The following is a 27937-nucleotide window of genomic DNA, read 5'->3' on the forward strand; positions in this document are numbered from 1 at the left end:
CTGCTCCATAAAGCTCTTGCGTGGTCCGCAGAATTTAATAGTAACGGTCTGGAAGGGCACAGAGCGTTTGACACTAAACGCTGTCCTAATGATACAGTCTTTTTTTTTTTTGTAATGCTTCATTCTAACAATATGTATTAAGTGTGATTGGAAGAGTCCTGGGAAAGATCTGAAAGCTGCATTTACGGTAACTAGCATGTTCTTACTCGTGTTATAACTGCACATACACACTAATCAGAGTTTAACAGCTCCAACAATAGGATATTTTAGAGTAATAGTATTATAAGGTCACATGTACAATGTATTGCATTTATAAGTATTATGTGCGAAATATACCCTTGCTGGCCACTTTATTAGGAACACCTATACACCTGCTCATTCCTGCACTTTTGCCAATCAGCTATAAACGCATAAAGTCACGCCGATACAAACGTGTGCTCACATCAAACATCAGAATGGGGGGGGGGGGGGGGGATCTCGGTGACCGCATAATGATACTTAAACCAGTCAGATGCAAAGGTGATCTCCTGGGATTTTCGTGCAAAGAATGATGAAAAAAACAAAAAAAAAAAAAAAACAAGTAAACATCTAGTGAGCAGCAATGAGCAGAAATGACTTGCTGATGAGATTGGTCAGAGGAGAATAGGCAGACTGGTTTGAGGCGACAGGAAGGCTACGATAACTCAAATCATCACTCTTTGCAACCATGATGAATAGAAAAGCAACCAACAACATGTCAAATGTTGAGGTGGATGGACTACATCTGGGAAAACCACTCCAGTCAGCCTAGAACAGGAATCTAGAGGAATCTACAGTGGGCACAAGCTCAGTGATCGTCACCTGCCGTGGTTTGTGTTTTAAAGAGATGAAAATAGAGTTATGCGTATGATAAAGCTATTTTTGAGCTGTCTATATCCATCCATCTCTCTCTCTCTCTCTCTCTCTCTCTCTCTCTCTCTCTCTCTCTCTCTCTCTCATGGGTCCAAAATGCAATCACACGCCTCAGTGCCCAATAATCTGCCTGAGCCATAAGATTGAATCTGCTCTATTTTATGATGTGATACAAGCTATTTGCCTCAATGTACATCCAGGACCTTCCAGATCTCCATCTTAAAAGTCAAGCAAGAGAATTAATGTTGCTTGCATCTTCTACTTGCCGAACATTCCTGCCAACAAAGGTGCTGAACACATTTGGACATAAATTTCGCCCCAGGTTTCCTGTGCAACTTGGCGCGCAATAGCCAAGCGGAGGAGGTATGAAAACATTTTCTCCTTCACAGAAGTTGAAACTCAGAGCAGCATAACGCTTGTGACTCCATTACTACTACTGCAATTTGTGTACATCTTCTGCCTTCTCTCTCTGCCAATCATACACTCGCTACACGTCTCTTACCTGTGGCCTAGTAATACACACTCCTGACAGACCCTCTAGTGGACACTGGTGTAATTACAGAGCACGACGTCTGAATAAAGGAAATCAGACACACTTGCTCATTGTTACTTAATAAGCTTTCTTTTTTTCACATAGTGCTTCCACATGAACCTCATACTTTTTTTTATTCTATCTTTTATGTCCGTTACAACAGAATGCACAACCAAACACACCATGAATCTTTCTCTAATTACAATATCCTCTCACCAATGGGACAATTCATATGATAAAATGATTACCATTGGGGTAAGGGGTGTGGCTTCTTAGAGCTTTCTTAGAGCTCTGTTTTTTCCATTGAATACAACGATTACCTTCAAACGATGCATGAGATATAAAACCACTAATGCCAATGTATTTAAAAATAATAATGATACATTTACCAGTACTGTTATGGAGTCTGGTCCTGCTTTGATTGGGTTCTGACCTCTTGAGATGGCCTAACGACAACAAACGAGATGCAAAGTGAGAAGCAATCTGGGAATCAGTTAAAATGCTCTCATGCAAAGCAATGCAAATCTGCCACTCACTTTTGGTGGCCATCATGCCCTGCCTTTGAACCCGGCTCCCACACACATACACACATGGTACAGTGTGTCCATTGGGAGGCCAAATTCCTCCACACAAACACACACACACACACACACACACACACACACACACACACACACACACACACACACTACCTGTTGCTTACTGGGTATGTCTTTTGGACTAATTGGGTCCTCGATGTTTTCTCCGTTTGTATCAGTAGACCATAAGATCTAATATACAGTTTTCAATGAGAAGTCACTCTCACAGGAAACTATAATTATACCCCATTAACAACCAGTTTTCAAAACAGTTGTTTAATTGTAAAACGTTTGTCAAAGCGTTTAACGGAAATACTGTAGTTTTCACTTTCCAACCATTTCTGAATGTGCACTTCACAACTCTTTCATTTAATGACGCATGTAATAGTTCATTATTTTACACATTACAGACTATATTATCAACATGCTGCATTATGAGGACTCATAATTCACCTTCAACTGTGGCTTCCTTATTCTATAATCTTCCTGGTTCTGACACACAAATATTGCTTGTGTAATTGTTTGTAATTCGGTGTATTCTTGTCGAACAGTCCAATAACATGTAAGAGCCCTGAGTATTATTTGTAATAAATAAATAAATAAATAAATAAATAAAAACTTTCCTAGTTCAATCCTGAACTCCTCCACGTTCTCCTGTTTCCTCCCAAAAACATGCCTGTAGGCGGATTGACTTCGCCTCTGTAGGTGTGAGTAAGTGTGTGAATGTGTGTGTGTGTGTATGTGTGTGTGTGTATGGTGCCCTGTGAAGGACCGGCGTCTCATCCAACGTGTATTCCCACCTCATGTCCAGTGTTCCTGGGACAGGCTCATATCCAATATGACCCTGACCAGCAAAAAAGTGGCTATTAAAGATGAATTTTATAGTTTAGATGTCCAAATAGCTTTAGTGTTAACGTATCTGACCTGCTTCCATGACCTACATGATCTGAGGAACATAAAGAAATCTGAGGAACATAAAGAAATATTTTTGCTCCATTGAATACAGTGATTTCCTACAGCTGGACGAGATATAAGACCACTAACGCCACTTATAGTAAAATCTTTATCATGGAATTCAGATCATTTGCATTATATATAGTATGCACGAGTCTAATGATGATATTTAAAGGCCAGGTATACATTAATTCATTGATTCATTCATCTTCAGTAAGCATTTTATTCTGACCAGGGACACGGTAGATCTATCTATCACACATTCACACAGTCATTCACACCTAGGGGCAAACCAAGGGTCACCATTCCACCTAACTGTTACTGGGACATGGAAAGAAACTGGAGTACCATAAAAAATTAGATTAAAGATTCACTTGAGATATTTCACGCTACTCTGTACTCTGTATTACTCTGTAATATCCCATAAGAGCTCCATATGAGCGTTTAGTTGCCACTATCCATCTATCCATCTATCTAAAAACAACCATTTTCAACATTAATATGTCATACCCTTCTTCCTGTTGCATCATTTAAGTCTTTTTCCCCTCTGGCTATTTACTGCTTTTTGTCAAAACCAATTGCACCTGCTATAACATACAGGATAACGTGTGCTTCCTTCATGGCACAAGAGGACACTCAGTGCTCAAGGTTCTGCTTACACTGCATCATACAGCATTAAGCAACATGCTTGGGAGAGTGGGAGAGTTTTTATGGCGGGTTGTAAAGTTTTTGGTTGTAATGCGGATAGAATATCAAAAACATTGGTATATGGCGTGTTTTTATTTCAGTAGTAATTTAGTAACGTGCTAGGCAAAAGGAATGCTCATTCTAGATGTACTTTTATGTACATTTGGACACATCTGAACACTATAAAGGCTAATTCAGCACCAGGGATTGTGAGTTGAGGTTGTGAGTTTAACTCCAGATAATATAGATGGCATTTATGCTCTTGAGTATGATAAATCATTTTATTTGACCACATCGAGTACCTGGACTCAGTTGAACTGTTTGATATTCTGTGAGAAATATGCTTATCTGCCTCATGAGAAATATTCAATCATGCCATTATTATTATTATTATTATTATTGTTATTATTATTATTATTATTATTATCCATCCATCCATCCATTTTCTGTACCGCTTATCCTACACAGGGTCACGGGGAGCCTGGAGCCTATCCCAGGGGACTCGGGGCACGAGGCAGTGGACACCCTGGACAGGGGCCAACCAATCACAGAGCACAATCGTACACACACTCAAACACCCATTCACACACTACAGAGCATTTGGAAATGCCAATCAGCCTACAACGCATGTCTTTGGACTGGGGGAGGAAACTGGAGTACCCGGAGGTAACCCCCGAAGCATGAGGAGAACAAACTACGTGCACACAGGACGGAGACAGGAATCAAACCCCCAACCCTGGAGACAAAAGTTCCACTAGACCTGTCAGTTCCAGACTTCACCCTCAATAGCTGACATTATACTATGACACGGCATAGTGATGTTTTGCAGCACAGGCTACTCATCACAGTTGACTTTGCTAGAAAGTCCATTTTTCCCACTAAATCATATACAGCTGACTCTTTGATTTGATCTCAGCCATGACAATTCAATTTTATTTCAGACAAAACTGCACCATAAAGATTCATTTGCTTTTGCTTCTGTTTTTGGGTTGCTTTGATTGACTGACCTGGATCAGGCAAAAATCAATTAAAAAACCCCCCAAAAAAACTCCCCAACCATACTTGCGATGCCATCTGGCCAAAGCAATCAGAGCAAAGAGTTATTTCACATATCAGCACGCACACATATCAGATATCAATGCAAGTATAAGCTTGCTGTGGAACTGTAATTAATCTGCAGTGTAGTAGAAGAAGAATAGTGTTTCAACTTTAGAGTTTGAGATTTTTTTTTTTTGTTCCTCCCCTATCATTCAACAGCTACCGATCAGCAAGGGTGAAGGCTAACACGTGCTTCCTTGGAGACACGTAATGCCAGTCAAGTGCATCTTTTCCAACTGCTGCTCATGCTACGTCAACAAGGCAGTGTAAAAACACTATCCACCCTCTTCCACATACATGAGCTCACAGACACCAGTGATTGGCTGGTGTAGCTGTGACTGACAGGGGGTAGAGAGTGTATGCCTTTCAATCCCATCCCTTGCTCCCAGCGGCATTGTCAGGATTCAAACTCACAATCTCCCAGTGATAGGGCACAACTCAAGAGCCCCAGGGTTCTAGATTTAACCTGTTTTTATTCTCCTAAAAGCACCACATTTAGCAAAGTTGAAAAGGAACAACCTGGCATTTTAGTGATGTGGTTTGGGTCCTCTTGTCCTCCTCTGACTGATCACCTTTGTCCTCATGGGAGTGGTCTTTTCCAGGATGACCCTACCTCTATCCATAGTACACAAGGGTTCGCTGAACGATTTGATGGTGATAAAAATGCCATAGATAATAATATCCTATGGGAGATTTTGGAGAGATGCGTTAGACAACGTTCCCACCATCATAAAAAAAACAACAACAACAATACATCTACAGTTCCAGGCACTTGTAAAAAAACAAAAAAAAAAACAACAAATCTACGCCTGTGAGCTTTGGAGCTGTTCTGGTGAATTGAGGTGGTCCAACACCTCACTAAGACCCTTTTTTGTTTCATGTGTACTCACGTACTGCATGATTTTAAGCATCAAACTAACATTATGTGTTTGATCGGTACAATCAGTCAGATTTACAAAGCTCTAAAGCTTTCATTGTCTACATAGATCATCACAGGTGCAGAAACAAGAGTGCTATTCATGAAGACCGAGCTAAAAAGTGAAACGAATGAGCATCACTGACAGAATGTGGCATCCTGCGTACATTTCGGTGCCAGAGTAAGTAAACGCTCAGCAAACTAATCATCATTAATGGGAAGCAGCCAATCAACCATCATAATCTGACAACTGTAACATGTAGCCTGCTGTTTTTGATCCAAAAACCAGGTGACGGAAGTAATCTTTTGTATTTATCCACATGAACCTGCCGACATTTCCTTTGGTCTTTCCATTTGAAGCATGATGTTCTTCATAAATCCTATACTGAACTAATCAACACTTAATTTCATGTAACATTCTTTCTGCTTCCACTGTTAGAAATCTTCTTCCTTTATGTCGTTGTAGTTCCACGTGTACAGGCCAAAAGCATGCAAGATAATTTGCACTATAGGAAATCTGTTACCGCTGTTTCCCACTTCCTGCTGCTAGCTTTACAAATGTGCAAGGTACTTATTCTTAAGCTTTCTGGCCTAGTGTGTTCGCTTCACTGCACCCATTCCACTCATTCTTACTGTCATTCACTCATTACAGATTCCCTCTCTTGTATATAAGTTTGTGCAATTTAGTCACTATCCATCCATCCATTTTCCCGACCACTTATCCTACACAGGGTCACAGGGAGCCTGGAGCCTATCTCAGGGAACTCGGGGTATGCGCCAGGGGACACCCTGGACGGGGAGCCAACCCATCGCAGGGCGCAATCGCACACACACCTCAAACACCCATTCACACACTACGGACAATTTGGAAATGCCAATCAACCTACAAAGCATGTCTTTGGACTGGGGGAGGAAACTGGAGTACCCAGAGGAAACCCCGAAGCATGAGGAGAACAAACTACGTGCACACAGGACGGAGAGAGGAATCGAACCCCCAACCCTGGAGACAAAAGTTCCACTAGACCTGTCAGTTCCAGAGTTCACCCTCAATACAAAGCATGTCTTTGGACTGGTGGAGGAAACCGAAGGAAACCCCTGAAGCACGGGGAGAACTCTGCGCACACAGGGCGGAGGCAGGATTTGAACCCCTAACCCCGGGGATGTGATACAAACGTGCTAACCGCTAATCTATCATGTCCCCAAATTTGTCACTATCTAAAGATTATTCAATATTAAAGAACAAATTGGCAGGAAGCTGATTTAATTAGAAATCTTAAATTCCTTATCATATCACATAAGAGTGTGCCCTGCGATGGACTGGCACCCTGTCCAGGGTGTACCCCGCCTTGTGCCCGATGCTCCCTGGGATTGGCTCCAGGTTCCCCCGCGACCCTGAAGAAGGAGTAAGCGGTAGAAGATGGATGGATGGATGGATGGATCACATAAGAGTTTTAGTGTCTTGAGCCAATGTGCCTAAAAGAATAATTCTGCGTATTTCCCTATGATTATGAGGTATAATATTATGCACAATGTTCTCAAATCAAGAGGCTTTTGTGAATGGTAAATTATAATTGCTGGTGATGCTTGTTCGTGGTGAATAGTGATCAGTATTACGATATGCATGAAGATATATTAAGTCTATTGATGAATAAAATCTTCTGCATTTCGGTCATGCATACTGAAAGAGTCAATATCATGCCAAAATAAACATAAACACTAGCAAGATGGCAGACGATGGTTTCAGTACATGTAATGCTTATTGTGTATATGTAAGGAATAAAACACTTGGTGGTGTGTTGTTAAAGGAAAATAATCCATGATGAGGTGGTGTGATATGCTCCACCGTGAAGTGTAGTGACTCTGACTACCCAAAAGTGCATTATTTACCTAACACTGAAGACTCCTTCCATAAATGTTAAATAACCATCTCCTTATATTGCATAAACTTCACCATATCAATGATTATAAGTTTTCTTCTATCTTAAATAATGTTGCTGTTGTTGTTGTTGTTGTTTTTAATCAGTTTATTTTTAGCCTTAGATTATGTAGAGATTAGATTTGAGAATTCAGTGGTAATGTGGTATAAATATTTGTAATATGTACTTAATGAAAGTGGGTTTGTTTGTCTTAGTGAAATGAGTACTTCATAAGAAAGATGAAATTCGGTACATGGTTTAATCATACAACTTCTGTGGATTATGATGATGGCGTACAATGTTATAAATGATGCATTCAAAGGTGAAAAACCCCCATCTACTGCGCATAATATACTTTATCTGACTTGGTACAAATAATTACCTACCTACGAACATCTCATTCTTCAGCGACTAGACTGCAGCTATTGATTTTGTTTTTCTATATAGAACTTGAACATATCTTGCATATTGTGTCATGGTTCAGATAGAATTGTGTTTTTTATGGGGTTTTTTTGGGGTTTTTTTTGCATGATGTGTGAGTGATTGTCATGTGGTTTTGTGTATGCTTACAATTTTGCACTTATACAGCCATATACAAGCATTCGCTTTATCCTGGTCAAGGTCAAGGTGAATCCGGAGCCTATCTGGAGGCTATGTGGAGGCAGGAATGCACCCTGGATAGGATGTCCGTCTATCACAGCTCACCTTACACACACGTTCACACCCAGGAGGGCAATTTAGTCTAGCTAATCCACCTACCTGAGTGTTTTAGGTATGTGAGGGGAAACCGGAGAACCTGGAACAAACCCACATAGACACGGGGAGAACTTCCGAGCTCAGGTTTGCACTGTGGAGCTGTGAGGTGCGATCCATTTACAGAGTACAGTAGAACGAAATGATGTTCTTCAAAGCCTTGGTGTAGATATTATAGAAAAGATAATCACCGGACAACATGAAGTGCAAAGCAGGAAAAGTTACAGTGCAAATAGATGACAAGATACAAGTGTGTGTGTGTGTGTGTGTGTGTGTGTGTGTGTGTGTGTGGTGGGGGGGGGGGGGGGGGGGGGGATTATTCCCAGGGGTCTTATGATATCTGATGATGAGTCAAACTGGCTAAAAGGTGTCATGTCAGTGAATGTCGTGCGTTACCGCACGTGCGCGGCTTACCGTGTTGCCAGATTGGGCGTAAACCCTTTGCATTGAACCCCCAATTATGCTTTGATGTTGGATTTCGCTTACACGGGATTACTGCAACTATTAATCATGCAACAGCATCAACATCGCCAACATTGTTTTAAATAGATGTATTCGTTATAATGTCAGCTTTGGAACAGTTCCTGGAGTGAACATTTGGTACCCGTGTCTGTTAGAGAGGTTTATCTGTTGGAGCTTCTGCTGATGTTGGACGGTTCCGCAAAATGCCAGCGCGATAAAATAAAAATTCAAATCATATGAATGACTTTAAATCTTGCCTTTTTTTTTTCTTTCTTTTTTTTCTTTCAATGACAGCACAAAAGACAAAAGTGCGCAATGGATTTGACTCAATAAGCACTACACACAATGAAGGGATTAGGCTGCTAAATTAAACAAAAAAGGGTTGGGGGGGGGGGGGGTTGGTAAAGGCATTCATTTGTTAAGCGTAGTAATAACAAGAGCTGTCATATTCAAGCATGCAAGATGATAGAGATTACACTGTCAGCAATGCAAATTTGTCCGTTTGATAGAACTTCATATGACGAATGAAGAGCTGGCATGAATCAATAAATCGTCACTGACTGAGAATCTGAGATTCCCCCAACGTTAGGGGAAAAGGTTGACAAATGGAATAAGAGCCTATGGAAACCCAAAACCATATCTATACATTCTTTACTATTCTATACTCCAAGGATGGATTAATCTTGATCAGTCCAATAATATGGACTGCATAATATGAGATGATGAAGGCAGACCGGAAAAAAGCTCCCAAAGCTGCCTTTGACTAAAACAACATAGGCTGAGGCAACAGTTTCAAACCAGAAGACCTTCCAGAGACCAGGGAAGCGACACATCTCAATCTCATCCTGCTTGCCTAATTTAGATTTCCACGGATCGATGACAAACATGAGGCTACACGCGGGATGCGTTGCTTAACTACCATGGAGAGGGGTGGGTGGGTGGGGGAATTGGGGGGGGGGGGGGGGGGGGGTGGTGTAATGGGGGGAGGGGGGGGGCAAAAAGTTTCAGATGTGCATTTTAATGCCCGGATGCCGGGTTGTGATTGGGCTCTAGATGCTCGTGCATGGCTATATAAAGGGCGACCTGCGCTCCTGTCATCCACGAGAGAAGGGAAATTGGCGAGCACAGGATCTGCACACACACACACACACACACACTCACACACACACCCCACACACACCACACACACACATACAGTAGACATACACACACATACACACACATGCACAGAGAGCGAGAGAGAGAGAGAGAGCCTTGATGATTGCTGGCTGCACGACACGAATTTGGTCAGCGATTTTTTTGTTTCATCTGCCACAGCACAGATCTGCACCAGATCAAGCTTTTAGTCGTGTAATAAAAGCGTGCATTGGCGTTTTAACATCTGCCAGATCCGCCGCGCACAACTCCACAGGGAGGCAGAGGAGCTCGAGCCGTTATTCTTCTTAATAAGAGAATTCAGGAAAGCCTCAAGAGATGCCAAAAAGGAGCGGACTTTGGTTGCTGCTGCTGCTGTTGCTGCTCGTGCTACTGCTCGAGATGCTGGTCGTCGCATCGGCGCACGAGCAGGACGTGAACGAATCGTACTCGCCGCGGAGAGCGCGCGCCTCCGCCAATAGCCCCGGTAAGTAGCAGCATCCTCCTCCTCCGCTCGCAGGCGCTTTTTTGGCGCTACTGTGCGCTGCACATCTAAGAGCTGGAGCCACGAGCTGTCATCAGCTCTCGTGTGTATGATTTGCTGTGTTTTAATTACCTGGCCAGATTCCTCGCTTCATCCTGCACATGCACTGTAGTTTACTTGCAACATAAGACTAAAATATTGTGAATCCGGCTATTGTGCATGCTTTTACACCAGTGACTTGACCAAAATCAGTCAGCCGGCTCGTTTGAGTTGATCGGTGGTTCTGCATCAGAGATGTCGCGCGTGCAGTGTGCACCGTTATAAAGAACGCAATCCTGCACTTGTCTTATTTCAGCATTTGCACAGAGACTCGATAGCACACATCTAGTATGCACAGATTCAGTGAAATCCCTCAATTCAGTATAATTTCCTGGCCTATGAACGCTTTTTTTTATTATTATTCCACCCCCCCTGCACTGAAGCCGTCAATCAATGAGCCGGCACAGTGTTTCTCCCTCCACATGCTGAGAGTGTCACGTTTAGAGCGCACTGATCTAAATCCGAGCTCTCCAAACCCTCTTCCAGAAGCGCTATAGGATGCACACTAATCCCTTCTCTCTTGGCTTTGTTACCGTGTGCCTATTTGACATACTGCTCTCTAAACTTAGAATAAAAGTTGCTGTGCAACAGTAGCAAGCAACATGTGTTATTTAATAGGCCGCATGCTGATATTGAGAAAGCTACAATGCAATTCTAACTTGTCAAGCTACTCATGATTTCAAATAGCTCAGCTGCAGCCAAGCCAGGGAATGTAACCAGGAGTCATTTTAATGAGGTCCAAATTGCAGACAAATGTGTCCTTGGTAATATATCACAATGCTGAGTGTGTACTACATGACAATTGCCGGTTCCTTATCTCCATTTAAAATTCTGCTCAGACTCCAGTTTGAGACAAATCTTTTTGGTTTATAATGCAGCCTGGGCTACCTGTTGATTTCTGATTTACACGAGATAATACACTATATCATGCTCGTGGCTTGATACTCCAAGCCGATTTGGCTAGCAACCTCACAAGCAGTCTATATAAAGAAAATAACAAAAACAAACTGAGGTTTGCGTTTTATAAATAATCAAACTCCAGTCAGTTTTTGGTTCAAAGTATCCTCTTGAAGTACTCTGAATTCAGTTGAGAACCAATCATCACTACTGATTTGGTAGACTTGGAAAGTTGTTTTCTGTACATGCTTCCACCACATTATCAGAACGCCATTATCATAACAAACAAACAAACAAACAAAAAAAACTATGAGGACCTTAGTTTTCTCATAGCTAGTTACAGCCATAAGTCACATTGCCTGTTTGATATAATTTCATATGACGGATCCAGGCTGCATTGGTTAAAAAAAAAAAAAAAAAATCAAAGGTTCAAATAAAATAAAAATCAAAGATCAAATAAAAGGTTGTAAAAAGTCACATCGCCGACTGAGAATATTCATAAACTTTGGCTAAAATATTGCGTCAACTTCCCACACACTTGGATAGTAGCTCTTAATACAAGTCGGAAGATACACTACAACCTAGTAAGAAAAAGTAGCTAACCTCATCGAAGCTACTCCTCAAAAAAAAAGTGAGGGAAATCATCTGCGACATTTTCATTATATTGTGTAGCTAATTTATTGCACAAAATATAATTAACATGCGACGTACAGGGTACGCCATAACAAATTGATTTTGCTTTTCAATTTGTGAACCGCACTTAGTTGCAAGTTAGCGCTACTGAACTCTTCATTCCACTACTCTCAGTTATTTTCTGGAAATATCGAGCCAGCTAGATAGCTAGTTGACTTTTACAATGCACTATAAATATGAATGACGTAGCTACATTTAGAGATTTTCTGCAATGCAAATGCTAATGCTAATTCCTGCTTCCTGTTATTTCGTATTGCATTTGAAAGAGTGCAAAACGTTTTGATAGGATATCACAGCTAGTCATCGTTATGACCTCTAAACTTTGAGCAATATTGTGTCCAAGTCAATATATACATGATATCTTGTTTAATTTGCTTATCTATAGGCTACTATTAATTTGCCAGCTAGCAAGCCCATATATGTAAGTATATATTCTGAAGGAAACTGATCGTGCCAATCACCAAGGAAATTTCATTTCTGCCAAGGATAAGTGCATTCCTACTCACCTCCTCTTATGGTGCGAGTGGTCAATCTTGTGGTATTTGTTATACAGACTAGAAAGGAGAAGTGAATGTAAGTGAGCTAGAAACAAGTGTTCAACTATTCCATCTAAGTGTAATATCTCATGTTACTTTACTCCGATGACTTGTTAACAAGCCCATATCACTCTGCACATAGTACAAAATTCATATCACTCTGTACATAGTGTGAGGAATTCAAGCATGCAGTTCGCCAAGGAAATTCAACTACATTGTGCTCGCTGCCAAGGTCAAGAGAATTCCTGCTGAAAAATCTGCTCTCTGTTTACCCTCTTCCCGGGAGTGTCTGGTTTAAAAGGCCAGGCAGTCTTTCAAACATAAAGAGACATCCATATTTTTGCCTTCGACATCAGATTACGTGATGTTAACAAATGTCTTAGTTTAGGAGTTTCTTTGTGAAACCAAGCACAACAGCACCTCCAGTGGTCATACACAGAATGGATTGAAGAAGCGAGGCTGGGGCTGATTTCTTTCTAACCCAGACTAGTGATAGTTTGAACTGAACAAAAGGGTTACTTTTCCGTTTAGCACGCTTCCCAAAAATGATTCTTATTATCCCATTGATGCCAAATGCTCAACCTTAATAGTTTAATCGTAGCGCTATTGACAGATATTAGATTTTAGCCTCCCATCTGATATCAGCCATGCTGCAAATAACCGGTTGACCAATCCGGTGATATTTGAGAGTGTACTGGTATGCAGGGAGTTTTCTTGATCAAGGTTGTTAGGAGATCAAATATGAACTGTTGTCTGAAGTCTAAATGTGAAGCTCTACCATATAAAATGTGGAATAACTTTGTTTTTTTTACGCAGAAGAATATGAAGGTCATCGGAGAACGGGTGATATTAATGTGTTTATTCTGGGCAGAATAGGAGCTCTGAGTACATGTATCCTAGCTGAGTGCTGCTGCTGGGAAATAAGGTAACCTTTGTAGGGCAACCTTTGTCACCTCAGCGGTCGATTCATTATTCCTGCCAAGGCTTTAGCCCAATGGTAGCGTCATGCTGTGGACAGAATGCCTCTGTGTGGGTCGTGCAGGCAGAAAATGGCGCCAGATAGCACAGTTAAACCTGCTTTCTCTCACCGTCTTCGATGTGAAAATCAGTGAACTGGATGACAATCGATAAAGCCTTAAGACCATAATGGCTCATCCTTTTACGCTGCTGGTTGTACTGACTTTGTGTGCCAGCTCACATAAACTGCGGGTCGCTTGAACTTTCCACAGAAAACAAAAAGTCTGACTTTAATGTCCGAAAAGCATATTAAATAGAAAGTAATTACCATGCAGTGACGCCAACTTGCCAAGATGAATAAAGTGGATCTGTGTGCAGTGTGGGACATTCAGCTCTGCCGTGTCTCTGCTCAGGAAAACCTTTGTAAGGGCTCCACTTGGTATTTGCATAACTTCCTGTTGTACTTAGTTGCTAGGGGAGACATGTACTGACTCAGTGTTTTATAGACAAAGAGACAGTGGTGCTACAGTATGCACTCAGAGCTAAAATAGAGCAAACCTACTTGCAATAAACACATGAGCACCACAAGGTAGCACAATTGCAAGGTGTCTTATTACAGAAACATGATCATTTTGAGAAAAATAGTTTTGACCCTGAAAAGAACCCATTTATTTATTTATTTATTTATAGTCTGGATATCAGTGTATTATTTTGTGGGGTTTTATATCTACTACAGATATTTATTTTTATTTATTTTTTAAAGACTATTCAAATATGTGCTGTAGAGCAGTAGGGAATGAGGTCATTCACCACGTGAAAAGAAAAAGCCTGACATAATCCTGAAATTCTGCAGGGCAACCGAGTTCATTCAGTTCAGGGTCGTGAACTTTAGTAGGCGAAATCTGAACAGGTAACTATGTAAGTGCAGAGTATAAAATATATCTAAAAAAAATCGATAGGGCACACTGTTGTCATTGCAACGCTTGCCAAATACACGACAGAGAGACGAGAAGAGAAAATGGGGCAAAGACAAAAAGGTTCATTGTCGACTCAAACCTGTCAGAACTCGCCGTCAGGGCCTCTGTACACATTACAGCAGAGTAAGCCCACATTTATTCATGTTTCCTTAGTCATAATAGATCCAAGCACATTGCTTGGGCTTTGTGTTCACACAATAAGAGCTCTATCTGGGGATGAACAAATCGATATTTCGCACCTCGACTCGGTGAGTCACTGTGCAAATTTTCATTCCCTGGTGGCCCGACTAGTTCATAACACAATTTCCCATGGAAGGTTTACTCATCATAACCGGAATGGTTCAAAGAAAGGAAACGCTAGCATATTTCCCCTGCTGCTAGCGTCACACACCACAGGTGTTGACGCATCATTAGATCAGGTCAGAGAGTTTCACAGAAACTGCTGGTGCAGTCGTGATGCAGGTCCCACAAGTCAACTCAATATAGCCACTTCGCTATCGGATAAACAATACAATCCTAATTCAGAGGTGATTTTTTTATGGGCTGACATCATTTCCAAAAATTTCAATTGAAAGAAATTTGAAAGTACACTGGACTTGATTTTGAATTGATTCATAAACTCACACTTATCAAACTGATTCATCAGTTTATTAGAGAAGGTGGTTGAATAAAGTGTTTAGCACTTAAGCCTCTATGGTGAATCTGATGAGATTATGCCAGGCCAGTAGGCATTGTTCGTGTTTCATGGCTTAGTTTTTAGTAATCAATAAATATGGGCATAGTTGATTTGTGCTGTTGGGTTCCTTTTTTTTATTTTCACCACTTTTATTCAGGTTGCTTTATGTTGAGTTGGAATGAAACACGTGGGGGTGGGGGTGTGCTGTTATGGAAAATAATCCACTATGTGGTGGTGTGATGCAGCCTGATGCGAATCCGAGTTATTTCAACCGCATGAAGCTGATTGTTTTCCAATAACAGCATTCTCAAAAAGTTTTATTTCTTTTCTATCATAGCGATTTGCCAACAATTGCATTTTTCTTTTTCATTAAAGAATTGCACAATGTGCTAATTATCCATTTATAGTTACATTTAGCGTCGTGGAACGTCTGTAAGACAGGTTAGTTCCTGTTATCGCTTATGTCATAACAGCTACAAACTTTACATACATAACACGCTGAGGACTTTCCTGCGGTTGAAAACTTACTGTTCTTTCATTAACGTTAAAAAAAAATTGCAATCGCTTATTATTAACCTTTAATTATGTGGCTCTTACACCATACAAGTCCCTGTGAATGAGTATCGAAATGATAAGAAACATTTTTTAATGAGCATATTTTTAGCCTTAGATTCCTTAGAGTGTCCGTCATACAAGTCTGCGTGAATATTAATACCGTGCATTATTAGAAGCGTATCGTTTGAATTACCGCCAGAACTATCGTCAGAGCTGCTGTTATAGAGAAGAAATCAACACCTTCTGCCAAACAGATGTGAGAATTCGACAGCCCTGTGCTATAGAATACTTAAGAGTTCAAATTGATAAGGTCGTAACCATTTGTTTGGTTGGAATTTTCCTTGATGGCGTTAAGACTAAAAACATTTGACAAGCGTTTACCAGGACAAAGCTCGTGTCAGACACTGAATAAGCGTTTGAAAAGCCCTTTATAGTAACTTCATTTGAGATCTTGCTCACGTCTGACCCTATAGACAATAGACGTATTCTTCCGATGACATTTAGGGACTTTCTGGTTATTTCATAAGTCTACCTTTGTGCCAGCTGCGTTGACACAGCAACACACAACCTATTTTTTTCCCTTCAGCCCCAAAACAATGGGTCTGATGCAACACCAGTTTGTCTTTCATACACTAAACACATTCACTGCTGCCATGAAAAACATCTTTAATGTGGGGTGGCACAGTGACCCAATACACAGTGCAAGTCTGCATGGTGAAGTGTTTATAGTCCCTGGCACTGGAGTGTTGTAGGTGGTTTTGGCAAGCTCGCCTGTGGAGCTGAGCATTATTGTCTTGTCACATGTGAGCGTAATGGAAGCAGCAGATCGTGTGCCAAATGCAACAGTCAGCAGAAACCAATACCGTATGGCACACATCCCCTCGCCGCCTCCCTACTAATAAACCCTTCTCTTCTTATGAGGGGCAAACGTAGGGCACACAGCAGCCAGACTGCCTTTAAGCCCCCAGGAGGCTGGCTATTGGTATTTTCAGTGCAGTAGGTCACTAATTCAGTTCCAAGAACAGAACACAACTACTGGAATACTCATAAACTCTATTTCCAATGCTAGATATGTAGAGTAATTATTCTAAATTGTGCCCCAGCCTTATATATTTGAAGGCGTCCAGTGGCCTGTCAAGCATGCTGTTACTTGTCATATTAAGTCTGTATATGAAGAAATTTGGCTTGGCATTAGCAAAGAATGGAAATTTACATTAGATCATCCACAATCATAGCAAAGCTGCAACAATCAACACTGAACCATAGTTTCTATCCCAAAACGCTGTTTAAACATCTCATGAGACTAATGAGAATGTGTTCCATATTTACTGATCCTCTTAAGAACTTGAATGTTTCCTTTTGCTTTCTAAATGGGTTTCTTTTTCACAATTTTCACCATAAATAATGTCTAATAACTTATGTTCCATCAATGAAATCCATCTTTCATGAGCGCTTCATCCGGTTCTGTGTACGAGTGGATCCGGACCCTATCCCAGGAAGGAAGCGGTGTGAAGCGGGAAAACACCCTGGATAGGATGCGAGTCAATTGCAGGGCACCGCACACATTTGCACACTCATTCACACCTGTGGGTATTTTATTTTTGCCGATACACCTACTGGCATGTTTTGGGAGTTGGGAGGAAACTGGAGAATCTGGAAGAAAAGCCACATGGACACAAGAAGACTATGCAAACGTTCTCACAGAGAGTAACTCAAGCTGTGAGGTGGCAACATTACCCTCAACTATCTCCCGAAACCTTCTTCTTATGAATTCGACAATAAAGAACCATAAATGTCGTTTTTTATTTAGGTTGTCTAAGCATTTCACCTTCAACATGTCTCTCTTTATATTTTGGTGATCTGCAAGGGTTTTCAAAGTGTATCTCTTAATGTCTTAAGGGCACGGTCTCTCTTTCTTTTATAGCGGATGTGGTGCGCTGTTTGAATAGTGCCCTCCAAGTGGGCTGTGGTGCCTTCGCTTGTCTGGAGAACTCCACGTGTGACACAGATGGAATGCATGACATCTGCAAGTCCTTTCTCTACAGTGCTGCTAAATTTGACACTCAGGTTTGTAACGTCTTCACATCTTATTGAGAATTTAAAATGTTAAAGTTAACCCCTATCATCTGGTGAGCGTGAGTTCAAATCCTGAAGATGCCGCAGCCATCCCTTGCCCGCAGACAAGGGATCAAAATTTGGCTACTCTTAATAACAGTCAGTGGTGTCAGTGAGTTCATGTATGTGGAAGAGGGAAAACAGCAGTTTCCTCCGAGTGTGTTATGCTGCACTGTTCAGTAAAATCAACTATGAGGAGCAGTACAATAAAATCTGGTTGGCTGGCTTCACTGGCACGTGACTAAATTGTATGACCTAATATGACCTACATCTAAATACGCTTAAGGATAGGAAATCTTTAAAATCGGCTATATTGTTTGGTGCATTTTCCAGGGCAAGGCTTTTGTGAAGGAGAGCCTGAAGTGCATCGCCAATGGCATCACCTCCAAGGTCTTTCTTACTGTGCGCCGTTGTTCCACTTTCCAGCGGATGATCTCGGAGGTTCAGGAGGAGTGCTACACCAAGCTGGACATCTGCACTGTAGCCAGGTCAAACCCAGAAGCCATTGCAGATGTAGCTCAACTGCCCAGCCACTTTCCTAACAAGTAAGACTCATCAACAAGCAATTCTTGAATCATTTTTCTTTTTCCCCATGTCATAACACATATGCATTAGAAGCATTTGTGGGAAAAGATGACCTTGGAGATCTGCTGTCAGGTGTGGTGTTCTGGTACTACGGTGAGATTATAATGGTGTAAATCCACTCCAGCTATTGACTCGTTTATCTGTTACAGACATGGATAACCTACATATCAAAAGAAATTTCTTATTGCACATTGGAATTCTTTCAATTTCTTTGTGAGCTTTGGTCGGTTATCCCATCGTACATTTTGTGTGCTTCACAAATGATGAGCTGAATAGTACTCTTTAAAAAAAAAAAAAAAAAAAAAGCTTAATGAAATGTAGCAGGATTTGAGTAATTTCTGTAATCCAGGGCTAGGACAATATATACAGTGCTGCTTGAAAGTTTGTGAATTTTCTAGATATCTGCATAAATATGACCTAAAGCATCGTCAGATTTTCACATAAGTCCTAAAGGTAGACATGGAGAACCCAATTAAACAAATGAGACAAAACTATTATACTTGGTCATTGATTTATTAAGGAAAATGATCCAATGTTACACATCTGTGAACTACAAAAGTATGTGAACCTCTAGGATTAGCAGTTCATTTGAAAGTGAAGTTAGAGTCAGGTGATTTCAATCAATGGAATGACAATCAGGTGTGAGTGAGCACGCTGTTTTATTTAAAGAGCAGGGATCTATCAGAGTCTGATCTGCACAAAACATGTTTCTGGAAGTGTATTATGGTCGATTTTATTCATCTTGGCAAGTTGGAGTCACTGCGTCACTGAGAAGTGTAGTGTTTGGAGAAAGGAAAATACTGCATTCCAGCATAAGACCCTTATCCCATCTGTGAAACATGGTGGTGGTAGTATCATTGTTCGGGCCTGTTTTGCTGCATCTGGGCCAGGACGATGTGCCATCATTGATGGAAAAATGAATTCTGAATTATTCCAGAGAATTCTAAAGGAAAATATCAGGACATCTGTCCCCGAACTGAATTTCAAGAGACAACGACCCTAAGCACACCCTAAGTTGTTCTACGATGGAATGGTTGAAGAAGAATAAAGAATAATGTTTTGGAATAGCCAAAGTCAAAGTCCTGACCATAATTCAATAGAAATGTTGTGGAAGGACCTGAAGCAAGCAGTTCATGTGACGAAACCCACCAACATCCCAGATTTGAAGCTGTTCTGTACTGAGCAATGGGCTGAAATTCCTCCAAGCCAGAAGCATTTAGTTACAACTATTGCTGCACAACGGGGTCACACCAGTTACTAAAAGCAAAGGTTCGCGTACTTTTGGCTCTTGCAGATGTGCAATATTGTATCATTTTCCTCAATAAATAAATGGCCAAGTATCATTTTTTTGTCTCATTTGTTTAACTGAGTTCTCTTTATCTACTTTGAGGACTTGTGAGAAAATCTGATGAAGTTTTGGTCATATTTATGTAGTAATGTAAAAATTTCTGAAGGGTTCACAAATTTTCAAACGCCACTGTAACATAACACACACTGGTTTAACTTGACCACAGTGTGGGTGGGTTATGGGTAGAACCCAACCTGCTGGGTTGCTTTAACATCCCAAAAGCATGTTCATTATGTCCCAGCCTCAGTTCATTCAAACCATTTATGGTTTGTGCACTAGAGAGGGTCCGCCACTGAAGAGGCGAGAGGAAATCCCCATTTTTTAATCAGTATGTGTGACTCACACTTGTGGCAATGAGCCTGACATGACACTGGGGTTCAGAGATGTGAATCAGAGTGCAAACACTAAGGCAAACATGTCAGAACGACATTGTAGGTAAGTGATAGATGCTGTTGCTGGCCTTCCCCCCCTGTGCAGAGATGTTTATAGTCCAGTTTTACATGATTCCTTTCCAGAACGGGTACGTCGTTCAAGTCAAAGGAGAGTCCTTTGTTCATTTGCTGTAAGTAGACAGCTAACATTAGCTAGATTTGGCTTCTAAAACCTCTCAGAACGCTTAGAACATAATTCTTAAAATTGGTCAAAACACAAACAAAACAGGTTCAACAAGGCCAAAGAGTAATCCAAAGTCCATTTAACAAAGCAAGGGTTCAAGGCTCATAAAAGCAATCAGCAATAACAAGACTTGGAAACGTACACGTTTCCAAGTCTTGTTATTGCTGATTTCTTTTATGAGCCTTGAACCCATGCTTTGTTAAATGGACTTTGGATTAAGACAGGGATTGGCAAGACTTTGCAAGGATTCAATGCCCATGAGCTGCCCATGAGGAACATGAACATCAACGATCGTGCTAGTACTCTGGTGAGTGTGATGTCTGCCGGTCCTCGTTATATTTCTTAACACTGCCTAAATACCAAACTGGTATAAATTTTAAGCAATGTTAAATATATAAACCTAGCTAACAATAAATGATGAAATCAAAATTCATTGCTTTTATGAGTCAGATAACAAGTGACCCGACTAGCTTAACAGTCTTTTTTGGAACCCCCCCCAAAAAAAAAAAAACCAAGGTTAGCTAGCTGAAGGTGTTAGCGTATCATAGATTGCATTATTTCTTGTCACATAATGCAAGCCATACATAGGTATAATTGGGAACCGAATTATGCTATATGTTAAAACTGAAATCACAAACAAGCAACATGAAAAGGCAAAAAAATAAAGAACACAGCTTTGTGTTCTGTGAAGTGATTTCCTCTATTCTTGTTATTACCTGCATCAACCTAATGCTGTAACCAACCTAATCCAGTGTGGCATGGGCTCAGTGTGAGTGTTCTGTGTCTCGCTGCAGGTTTTATGGAAAGCTGCTGCAGAGTTTAATGGACTGTGACGAGGAAACAATCGACCTGTTGAGGGTGAATCTGATGGCCCGGTTGGGGCCTGAGATTGCCATGCTCTTCCAGCTACTGCAGAACAAGCCTTGCCCATCCACTGCTGTGCCCACTGGGGCGGAGACTCGTGGAGGCTGGCACTGGCCCGCCAGTCCCCACCCACACAAGAACCAGCCTCATCTACGCAACAGGGACACGGCCAATCTCTTCAGCAAGAAACGCAACATGGACAACAGCTCTTAACGCAGACCAGGTTTCTTGGTCCGAACCTAGAGGTTGTGCACATTTTTGCAAAATGAAAAGAAAGAAAAAAAACAAACAAAACATATTAGTGGCTCATTCACAATCAGAATGCAGGAATAACGTTAATTCTCTTGAACAGGAAAAAAGAAATGCACCTATATGAAAATAGCTTGAATGTCAAATGTTTATGTTTATATTGTCATAGAAATTCAAGGGACTAGTTTACCAGCTAAGCTTTTTTCATATTTCGAGACTGACCTAAGCACAGTTAAAGTCTCTTTTACAAGCTCAGTGTAAAATCTCTTTAAAAAAAAAATATTCAGGCCATTGTGTAGAGTTCTTAGATTATAGATTATAGATTAATATATATATATATATATATATATATATATATATATATATATATATATATATACATATATATATATATATATATATATATTATTTTCATGAAAAGTATCTAAAGAGAAAAACGGAAAATAATACCATCAATATAGAACCATTTATATATCTATACAACCAATATATCTTTAAAAAAAAAAAAAAAAAAAAAGGTTACAACAAAGAAAATATGTGTATATATACTGAATATATTGTTAATGTGAAATAGTTGGCATGTGCTATAAATATGAGAGTGTACTATTTATTTATTAACAGATATTTTACTATTTTTAGATGTTAAATTGCCACTAGATCTTAAATTGCCACTAGCCTTTTTGTGAACGCTCACTCACTGGGTGAGGGATATCTTTAAAAAAAGAAAATCTGCAGGAATTCATTATAAAAGACCAAAAAACTAAGATTTACTCCAGATGCCATATTTCATAGACCCTGCGTGCGGTAACATTAGGTGTCATGACTAAAATCATTTTTTACAGAAACTGATTAGAAATCTGGACAGTAATCATTTAGTAGATATTATTTTTCTATTTAAAAAAAGAGAAAAACCCAGTTGTTGCTAACCCTCGAGTGCAATGCTAGTGTCACATGAAATTATGAAATTATAGCCAGACGTAATGGACAGATGAACAACTTGCTCCCTGGTGAATATGACGTACAGATGTGGGGTCGAAGCAAACCAAGATGTCTATTTAAGAAAAGAGCCTTTTGGGTTTATTCATATTTATTTTCCTACTATATTATTTAAGTGTTTATTTGATTGCATTTCTGTAGATATTCTGTGATAAGTCAACTAGAGGTGTTTTTTTTTATTTCTCTTTTCTCTTTTTCTTTTAGTACCGAGTGCCTGTTTTTTTTGTTTGTTTGTTTGTTTTGGTTATTTTGTTTGTTTTGTTTTTTTTTTAATTTAGATTCTATTTTTTGGACCTTTCTTTTTAATTTCCTTCAAGATGAGACCCATGTAATGACTCTGTGCTGGTCATGGGGGAACACGTTGGTCATTTGAGTCAGCTCACCTTCGCTGCGAGTGTTGTACGGGACCACTATAAAAGACTAAAAGTATAAAAAAGGTGTTGCGAGCATTGCCACTTACTGTGTATTTTGTGCAGGGTCAACAATAGACTGTTGCTTAGAGTTATATTTTCAGCTTTAATAAAAATCTGCCTGTGTTGGGGGGGTGGGGGGGAAATCAACATCCAGTATTTTAAAGCACCGCTGGTTTTATTTTGTACGTGAAGGATGGGTTTAGGCTGTTCTATAGTACACCTATGGTTAGCACAAACAGTTCAAACTGGAACAGTCACTGCAAAGTGTTTTCTGGAGCCATTCTTGACACTATGCAATATACAATGTTTATGAAAAGGCCTATTTTTTCTCTGAGTGTTTACCCGGGGTGGAAGAGTAGACATCTCTGTTTAAGTGCTTCATGGAGAAGTGAAGATAAACCAAGATGGGGGAGGGGGAGGGGGGGAGTTGTTAGAGGAAAAGCTTGTGAAGACTTGAAGCCTTAGGGTCGTATCTAATAAAACTGCCACCAAACCACTATGGCTATTTTTATTCTTGTAGAAAGAGACCATTCCAATTGAAAAGAAATGAAGGTCAGTTTTTGATAGGTAAAGCGCTATAAACTTAGCTGTTAATGGATAAATGGTGCCATTGTGGTTTTGTAGTGGTTTAGCAGTTTGGTAGAATTAGGCCCAAAGACGAATAAAATGAAGAGATCCAAGGACAAGATGCAATGTTAATTTTGCCACCCCTTTCAGATTTCATCTCGAGTCAGTTCACTGATTTGACTTTTCATACACGAAATGCTGCCAGACTTTATGTTGACTTCATGGGCTTGTTAGCACAATACAATGTAGTCTGACATAATTCTTTTTTTTATGTCGTCATAAGCCATCGAATCGCTGATCGTTTTCATTATTCTCGTCCGCAAAATTAACACTGGCAGTGGCAATGACTGTTTTTTCTTAAACCAAATGATGTGCACATTTAAAATAAACTCACCAAACTATGCAATAATTCCTAGGTTTCATGCTTAAAAAAAAATCCACATTATAGCGGCCTGAGTAAAAGCCAGGGCCGGTCGACTTTGACTTTTAGAGTACAGTAGAGCCTTTTACCTCCCCCATATGAACGGCAATGTATCTCCCCAGTCCCAGGTTGACTGTCTCTCCCTGTTTCTTCTCCCTGTTAATTTAAAAATATCAGTGTGTGTATGTAGTAAGAGACACATTAATATGTGTCTTTATATGCACTTTCCTCTTTCCATCTCTTAGGACCACTAATAAAAGGGCATTGAAACAATCGAAACTCTTTTATCTTACGCAGGTTGGGCTCAAAGTTTCAACAATGAGCTAGAGAGACCATTATAGCTGTTGTATACTTGAGTAGCCAGGGATGTAGTGTGAGTGATGTGTGTTTGAGAGAGAAGTCTCTCTTTGATTTCGGGATTAAGAGTGATCTCTGTCTATGAAACACCAAGGAACTTGCTGTACCAAACAGTTGCTGCTAAACCTATTTCTAACCCCACTGTGTTATGTTTCAACTATTTGTTTTTTTTTTTTTTCAGTTGTGCTTACCTTGAGAGAGTACTGTGTTGCTGCAAAGAATTATAATGCCTAATATGTATAACATCTGGAGTCTCTTTTATCAGACCGTGCGTAGGAGCTCTTGAGTGGGGCGACGGAAACGCGCTCGCACTGTCATTGAGAGATCGGGAGTCTGAATCCCGACAGCAATCCGGAGCCGAGAGTCAGAGAGAGCTAAATTGGCGTGGGTGGGCGGGATGGCGTTACAGTCTCTGTCAATCTGTGTGACACTAGCCAATCGTGGGCGTCTGTGAGGTCATGTATGAGGAAGAGAGTGGATAGTATTTTCCACACAGGATTGAACGTTACGCAAACCTGTGACGCAGATCGGAAAAGTTGCGGCGGCTGGCTTCACGGGTCTCAAAGGAAGTACATGCCAGTCTTATTCCCCTTTGGTTGGAAATTAACAAGTTCTAATTGTTTGCATACGAACCACCAGTATGTGCTAGAAAGTTGGTATTTATCATGAATGGACGTTGATAAATCTCAGAATTTCTCCGCCGCATATGTTTATATAAAGAAATACCTCCAAATTGCCAAATATGGTAAATAACTTCCCTTCACAAAGGTGGTTTTATGACTAGGTGCGCAATCAATTGCTCTAATTTCCAATTTTGGACAGCTCCATATTATTGTTGACCATTTCACTGTTGTATTTGGGAATATAGTTGGTTGGGAAATACCAGACGTGTGTCCAATTTCTCATTGAAATGTGCCTGTGGCAATTAAAATTGCACTGGGCAAACTTAATGAGCCACTCATCGCTCTCAGCAGTGATGTTCCTGCGCACCTTAAAAAACAAGCTCCACCTTGACCAAAGCTGCGATTACACTTTTCTACCACTAGGGGTTTCTGATTACATATAAGGTTAGGAGTAGTTCTAAGTATACGCACATAGAACTTTGAACATGCACAGTTGATAAATGAGACTCCTGATGTTTATAGTACTAAGGGTGCCATCAGTCAACCGTGTTCATGGAAAGGGAGTGGCCGACCCATCTCAGAGAAAACGGCCACTCTTTGGAGCACGTGTGTAGCCATGCCTATCACACACACACACAACACACACACACAACACACACACACAACACACACACACAACACACACACACAACACACACACACAACACACACACACACACACACACACTCACACACACACACACACACACACACACACACTACCCTTGGGGTGTCATGGGGTATTGTGCATCTACATGTATGATCTTTGGTTGGGTTTCTGCAGTGCACTTGTGGATGAATCTGTATTCTGTTTTGTTTAAATCTGTTTTGCCTACTACTTATATAGTTGCATATTGATTCAAAAATCAATTGCAAAGGATTTACATGAGAATGTAATTGTTTCTAAAGTGTATTGGTGTGTAGGGCTGTTTGAGGCCCTGAAGGTTTATCACAGCTTTCTAGTTATTTTGAATGTGCCATAATTGATGGTGGGAAACAAAATGTACTATTATTGTCTTAATTAAGCATTCAAAGCATGGGATAATCCCGATTATGAAAAAGTCCCAATTACTGGAAAATCACAAATAGCTAATCTAATAGCTCTAGTATGATAATTTGTGACTGCAAAGAATTGATTGTACGTTAAAGCATTGCAAATTAAGTTGAAGGTAAAATGTTTTAAGTTCAAATTGAGAAAATATCCAAATATGTAAAGTTCACCATTACTAGAAAGTGTAGTAAATTAAACATAGGGTTGGTATTATTATTATTATTATTATTATTATTATTATTATTATTATTATTATTATCATTATTATTATTATTATTATTATTATTATTATTATTATTTGGATTTTTGTCTTTTCTTTTATCACTAATTCACCAAGAACTGGAGTCACTTCCTCTTTAATCCAGGGCACTAAGGACACACAAAAAAAAGCTAGGCTTAATCAGCCATTAAACTGAATGGTACTTTCTCAAAACTTGAAATCACTTATCTCTCTTATATTGTTATTATATTCCTTGATGTATTTTATTTGGATAACCTGTCACACTTAATTTCCTCTCCCCTTTTGTTTGTTACGGAGTTGATTTTGCCTAGTAGCTAACAAGATAAAAACCAAAAGAAGAAGGTCAATTCGTTTTGCAAGGCATTCAGTGAATTTGTTGTTCTGATGTCCTTAATGTATCGCATGATAGAACTTTGTGATTGATTTGCACTTTATTATACACCCATGCACATGTATACACTCGAGTATATGTGACGGGTTTCTCTGTGCTTACAGGTAAAGGAAGATCCCAATGCATCAACTATGTGTCTTTTACTGTGTAGAAAATAAACGCTGATCATATCAGGAACATGGTGTTCATTTTGTGAGCTCTGGATTCGTTGATTAATGCTTCAAGCCAGGCTGCAATGTAATAGGCTACAACATACCGACATCCACTATACAGTGTGGCAATCATTTTAAGTGATATACCTTTGCTCAACTATGTTCAATAATACAAATGTGTTTGCCAGGCTTCAGCAAAATTTCCAGTCCAGCTATATCACAAAAATCACACAAAACATACAAATCCCTCCGTAAAATGCAGGCACTGGACAAAGGAGACACATTTTTCTTCTTTTTCTCAGCCTTCACTTGGAACACAAGGTCACTGTAGTGTACATGCATTTCTGATATATGGACATTATCCATTCCATAATCCTCTTTTCCCTTTCCCAATATATCTTACAATAGAAATAGTTCAGTATGTCATAGACACACTTGGCTACACTTGCACTGTGAATTTGCAGACATGTATTACATTTCATTCTAATTATTGCTATAAAACGAGATATTTTTAATTACACCAATCTGGCAACCCAGTCATTATCTGTCCTGTCTGCTACTCCTCCAATGAAAATGTTTATAGTGCGAGCATGGGACAGCATACTTCCTGCCCAAGAAGGCTTCTATTACATCTTGATATGGTTCCCATTTTCGACCGTAAGATGCAATAATAACTCTGTGGAGTTAAATCCTGAGCTTGCGGCCCAGTGATTGCACAGCATCAAGAAAGGCAAGCAAATCGATGAAACTTTGCCTTACATCTGACCTATAGCAAAAATGTTTAATTGTCGGTTACTCAAAACAGGTCATTCATATTTCAACTGAATTTAAAATTTATAGATTTGTGAACGAGGACATTTGTTCAATGGCTGATATAAATGGTGGGATGAGATGGCACTGGTCATGTGCTAATAATAGTAAACATTTGTAACATAATAAATGGTGCACTCATATAGCGCTTTTATCCAAAGCGCTTTACACTGTGTCTCATTCACACACACTCTCACACACCAATGGTAGCAGAGCTGCCATGCAAGGCGCTAACTTGCCATTGGGAGCAACTTGGGGCTCAGTGTCTTCCCAAGGACACTTCGGCATGTGGAGTCATGCGGGCC

General features: G+C 40.1%; 1 protein-coding gene across 1 annotated transcript; it reads left to right on the top strand.

Annotated features, from left to right (window-relative positions):
• The first annotated feature begins 9871 nt into the window (after positions 1 to 9871).
• On the top strand, positions 9872 to 26847 carry stc1 (stanniocalcin 1). Its single transcript, XM_017467200.3, has 4 exons — positions 9872 to 10408; positions 17720 to 17862; positions 18244 to 18455; positions 21253 to 26847. The coding sequence occupies exons 1-4, from the start codon at positions 10261 to 10263 to the stop codon at positions 21533 to 21535; spliced, it is 786 nt and encodes a 261-aa protein (XP_017322689.1). The 5' UTR covers positions 9872 to 10260; the 3' UTR covers positions 21536 to 26847.
• The last annotated feature ends 1090 nt before the right edge of the window (positions 26848 to 27937 follow it).

Source organism: Ictalurus punctatus, chromosome 5 (genome assembly GCF_001660625.3).
Source record: "Ictalurus punctatus breed USDA103 chromosome 5, Coco_2.0, whole genome shotgun sequence".
Taxonomy (NCBI): Eukaryota; Metazoa; Chordata; class Actinopteri; order Siluriformes; family Ictaluridae; genus Ictalurus; species Ictalurus punctatus.